We start from the raw sequence: 5,570 nt of genomic DNA, 5'->3' as shown, positions 1-5,570 counted from the left end.
CTTTGGGCTCAATACTTCCCTCTTCCAATCTTTAACCCAGACCTCCTGTCCTGGATGTATGTTATGAGGGGAGGTCACTAGGACATGCGGTTTACAGGTTAATACATATTGTTGTAATCTTTGGACTATTGTATTAAGAGCTTGTAATTGTTGCATTCTAACTGTATCAGAAATCTGTACAGTATTTTGAATATTTAGACAAAGTAGATTGGGGACCCGACCATATAATAACTCAAATGGTGAAAGTGAGACACCTTTCTGAGGAGCACACCTGACAGCAACCAGAGCCAAACTCAAAGCATCTGGACATTTAAGGTGGGTTTCCTGACATATTTTGGCCAATTTTTCCTTAATAGTTCTATTAACTCTCTCAACCCTGCCTCCAGAGGGGGCATGGAAGCTACAATGGAGCTTCCAAGTGATACCCAACATTTTAGCTAGTTGCTGAGTGGCCTTGTGGATAAACTCAGGATCATTGTCTGATGAAATTCTAGAAGATAGTCCATATCTAGGGATTATGATGTGGAGCAGTGCTCTGGCAACGACAGTAGCCTTCTTTGTGTGGGTAGGGATACACTCAGGCCATCCTGTGTAGGTACATACAATGACTAGCAGTGCATTGTAGTAGCCAGAGTGGGGCATGTCTGTGAAGTCAATCATAAGAGAATCAAATGGGTAACTGCCTCTTGGTTGATAGCCTGGTGGTGGTAGGGGCCCTTGTCTAGGGTTATTTGCTGCACAAATTTCACACCTGGCACAGACATTTGCTGCAATGCTGTGTATTTTGCTAATATAAATTTCCCTTTGCAAAGCCTTTGCTAAAGCAGTTTTTCCTAGGTGCAGCTGCTTATATACTTGCTGTACTATGTCCCAAGCCATATGCCCCAGCACGAAAACCCAGTTGTCTGGTAGGATCCACCAGCCTCCTTCCAGTTGAGCCTCAAGTGCTTCAATTTGGTTCATGTCTTCCTGGGAGTAATCGTGGTTGGTGGTGCTTGTGTGGCGTCCATACAGTAAGGCATTGTGCTTGTATTGTTGGAGCCCTTTGAGCCGCCTCTCGTGCCATTCTATCTGCTTTATTGTTGCCTTTTTGTATATCAGAGGCCACTTTTTGATGTCCTCGGCAGTGTATGACTGCAACCTTCTGTGGGGCCCATACACTTTCTAGGAGGCGTAGTATCTGGGGGCCATACTTAATATCCTTGTCTCCTGCAGTGATAAGTCCTCTTTCCTTATATAAGGCACCATGGACTTGAACCATGAGGAAAGCATATTTAGAGTCTGTATATATGTTGACACATTTGCCTTTTGCCAGCTCTAAAGCTCTAGTTAATGCATGCAATTCAGCTAACTGCGCACTCGTGCCTGAAGGGAGGGGTTCTGCTTCCCAAACATCATCCAAAGTAACCACCGCATACCCTGCCTGTCTAATTCCTTCCTGTATGAAGCTGGTACTGTCCGTATATAAGGTGTAATTCGGAGAAGGAAGGGGTACATCAGTCATGTCAGGGCGGCTGGCGTATGTTTCCTCTGTTGTGTGGATACAATCGTGAATGGTTTCTGAGTTTGGTTCAGGCAATAATGTAGCATGATTTGATGCAGTGGATTGTATAATATTAATCATAGGGTTATGAGTGATTAAGCTTTGGTATTTCAGCATTCGGGGGTTGGTTAGCCACAAATGGCCCTTCGTTTCCAGAACTGCTTTAAGGGCATGGGGAGTATAAATGTCAAGCTCTTGTCCAAAAGTCAGTTTACTTGCTTCCTGGGTTAAGAAAGCAGTCCCAGCCACAGCCTTAAGGCACGCAGGCCATCCTTTTGCAACGTTATTCAGCTGTTTAGAGAGATAAGCTACAGGGCGATGCCATGTTCCCATTGTCTGGGTGAGGACACCCACTGCTACATTCTGTTTAGTATCTACAAATAATTGAAATGGTTTATTCAAATCCGGGAGGCCTAAACTGGGGGCTTGCAACAGTGCTTGCTTGAGCAATCAGAAACTAGTGGCTTCCTGTGTTCCCCACTGTAGCGGCTCCTTATCCTGTCCTTTGGTAGCTTCATAAAGGGGCTTGGCAGTTAGGCTGAAGTTAGGGATCCAGATACGACAAAAACCTGTGGCTCCCCAAAACCCTCTCAAGTGTCTCCTGTTGTTAGGTGTCGGGAGCTGACATATAGCCTCTTTAGGTTCATGACCTAAGGTACGCTTCCCCTGTTCTATATCATAGCCCAAATATCGGACATTTTCTAAAACCAACTATGCTTTTTTCTTAGAGGACTTATATCCCAGGTCTTGCAATAGGAGTAACAACTCATGTGTGTTTTTCCAGCAATTATCTTTTGTGCGACCGGTAATCAACAGATCATCCACATACTGCAACACCACATCAGGAGGGGGTGTAATCAAAGCTTCTAGGTCTTTAGCTAAGGCAGCCCCAAAAAGGGTAGGTGAGTTTTTAAACCCTTGGGGTAACCTGGTCCATGTATACTGTTGCTTCCGACCAGTTAAAGGGCTTTCCCACTCAAATGCAAATAAGTGTTGACTGCTCTCATGTATAGGTATTGTAAAGAAAGCATCCTTTAAGTCTATGACTGAGAACCACCTGGCAGTCTGGGGGATCAAGCCTAAAATGACATATGGATTTGGGACCCCCGGATGGATGGTTACAGTGGCCAAATTAATGACCCTGAGGTCCTGAACTGGCCTAAACCTACCTTCCCCCTTTGGAATGGGCAATATTGGGGTATTCCATTTGGATTCGGTGGGCACCAGAATATGGTATCTCAAGTATAGATCAATAACTTCTTGAATTGCTTGGACAATATGCCTGGGGTATGCCTGTTGTCAGATTCTGACAGGCACTTTCATTGGTAGCTCTTCCACTATGATGGGAGGGTGTTGACTGGCAAAGCCTGTGGGGTTATCCTCAGCCCACAAATGTGGAACATTGAATTGTTTCCATTCATCCTCATCTCCCCGCCCCTTGTCCCTGGCCACCATCAACCTCCACTCTTCTTCTCTGGGTATTGTTACGTTTATCTTCCCATATCCCAGTGTCATTGTTCCATCCTCTTCAAAGGAGATCTGAGCTCGAAGTTTGCACAACAAATCCCTCCTCAGGAGTGGGATAGGACAGTCTGGCATATACACAAATTGATGTGTTATGGTTTGTCCTTTAGTTGTGCAAACGAGGGGCTCCAAAAAGGGGTGCTGTAAAATACTTCCTGTTGTCCCCTGGATGTTAATAGTGTGGGGGGAGGCCTGGGTTAGGGGCTGGGTTAGGACTGACCTTGTGGCTCCAGTATCTACTAGGAAGGTAATAGGTTTGCCTCCTACATTTAGCTGGACCATAGGTTCTCGGAGGCAATCTGAACCCGGTCGGTTTCAGTCCCATTCTTCCACCTCTGCCAAGCCTATGAGAGGGGTTCTTTCAAATCCTTTCCTGTAACCTTGCCCTCCCCGGCTTCCTCTCGGGGGTCCTCGGAAGCCTCCTCGGAAATTCCCTCTTCTTCCATCTAGCCTCTCTTCTTTGTTCCTTTCTGGACACTCACCCTTCCAGTGTCCCTCCTCCTTACAAATAGCACACTGGTTACATTCTAACCCAGATCTGTTGCCCCTTGCTTGGCTGCCTCCTCTATCTTTTGGGGTCCACATCATAGCTGCCGCCATTAATTCAGCTTTTCTTTGCATCTTTTGATCTTTCTTCCGCTCTTCCTCTTTTTCCCTGTTTACAAAAACCTTCCGTGCCACCTCCATTAGCTCACTCATGGGCTTACCTAGTGCTCCCTCAAGCCTTTGTAATTTACGGCGTATGTCTGTGGCACTTTGTGAGATAAATGCCATTGTTAACATTCAGGCATTCGCCTGATCAGTAGGATCTATGGGAGTGTACATGTGGTAAGCGTCAATAAGGCGGGCATAAAATGCTTCGGGGCTTTCTGTGGGCTCCTGCAACACCAGGGAAGGTTTTGACATATTCACTGAAGGCTTCCCTGCTACTCGGATGGCTCACACAACCACTGACTGGTAATCTCGTAGATGGTCCATATCCTGGTAAGGACTCCATTTAGGATCTTGGGATGGGAAGTGGGCCTCAACATGTGCTGCTAGATTTCCATCTGCCCTGACATCAGGTTTTAATATATCAGTTACTGCATTCATAATCTTTCCCTTTCTTCCAGATTAAACAGAGTCCCCATAAGTTGTTGGAGATCCATCCAAGTAGGATTGTGTGTGTCCACTATAGTTTTCACTAAATCTGCTATTTCTGTAGGTTTTTCACTAAAGGGACCATAGTGTAGTTTCCAGTTAAGTAGACCTGATGTAGTGAATGGTACATGTTGGAACAATGGTAAGGTGACCAATGCTGTGGGGTCCTCATGATCTGTTACAAGCTGGTCAACCTGTCTAAGCGGTGCAGTCAGGGATGTTCTATTTTGGCTCTTGTCCTTGCTGCCACCGGTTCAGCCTCTTGTTTAGGGTCTACCTGGGGGTCTACCTGGGCAGAAGTCCCCGGGGGTGAAAGATTGGCTTGGGCTGATCGATCTATTGTATCTGGTGGATCCCCAGGGCTTCTCATGAGGGGGGATATCCGGTCTAGTTGGGCTATTAATCCTGATGCCCCAGAGGATTCTCCCTCATCTGACATCCTTCTTAAGCCAAGAGGGGGCACGTATGGGGGTGGATGCGGTAGTTCTTCTGAGCAGCTAGGCATGACTGGGGTGGATTTCTTTAGTTTGGTCAGTGGTAAAGTTCGTGACACTAGGAGCCTGCACCATTGTATTTTGAATTTTCTAAGCCATGCTGGAGGGTGGTTTAATAGGTCAAGCCAAACATCTATGTAAGGAGCTTGGTCTGGGTGTCCTAACGTAGGATGGAATACTAACTGATGAACCTGTATTGCTATAGAGGTGTCTAAAGTACCTATGGCTGGCCACCCCACTGCAAATGTTGGCCATTCTCCCTTACAAAACACCTGCAGTTTATGTCTACTCCACTTAAGACCATAGTCCTGAGATTCATATGCTTCCTTAAAATGTTTCAGCATACACCTCAATGGGGTTAGGGGCACACTTTCTCCACCTCCCATGAGCCACCCAGGTCACCAGACAAAACAACTGGGAAGAGGGATTAGAGAAGAAGGTATGGGGTCCTTCCTCTCTTGGTAACACCAGGGGGTTCCACACACTCATATCTGACCCAGGGAGCTGGGTGCACACAGTCTCCAATGGGAACTGTGGATGCCACTCACCTCCTACTGGCCCACGGTGCTGGACACTCACAGTCACCAATGGGAACTGCAGTAGCCGCTCACCTCAACCATTCCTGACAAGTCCTCCCACCTTTGCTTAAGAGAGGGTGATCAGTCCTCTCCTCCGTCCCTGCTTACAGGGAGGGATTGCTTCCCAAGTCCAATACTTGCCTGCAGGCGTGTTCCTTCTCCACTGGCCAGCTGAAATATGTCCTGGTCTCCTTACCCTTTACCAGTGGTTCTTGGAGGTGTCAACCGCCATTGCCAGAACACAGCAGTATTGGGAAGTCCCTCGGATTCAAAGGACCTGGCGCCTGGGAT

The 5,570-nt window shown here is 46.9% G+C and overlaps 1 protein-coding gene across 1 annotated transcript; it reads right to left on the bottom strand.

Moving 5' to 3' along the window:
• Nucleotides 1-797: 797 nt before the first annotated feature.
• LOC113440200 (uncharacterized) lies at nt 798-2,842 on the bottom strand (the record flags this gene model as incomplete). Its single annotated transcript, XM_026706442.2, has 2 exons — nt 798-1,984; nt 2,261-2,842. Coding segments are annotated over 2 exons (1,617 nt in total), but the record flags the coding sequence as incomplete, so codon positions are not given.
• Between the last annotated feature and the right edge of the window lie 2,728 nt (nt 2,843-5,570).

This window comes from Pseudonaja textilis, chromosome 1, assembly GCF_049901715.1.
Source record: "Pseudonaja textilis isolate UNSWEBS1 chromosome 1, rPseTex1.2, whole genome shotgun sequence".
Lineage (NCBI taxonomy): Eukaryota > Metazoa > Chordata > Lepidosauria > Squamata > Elapidae > Pseudonaja > Pseudonaja textilis.
This window is presented reverse-complemented; position numbering and strand designations above follow the sequence as displayed.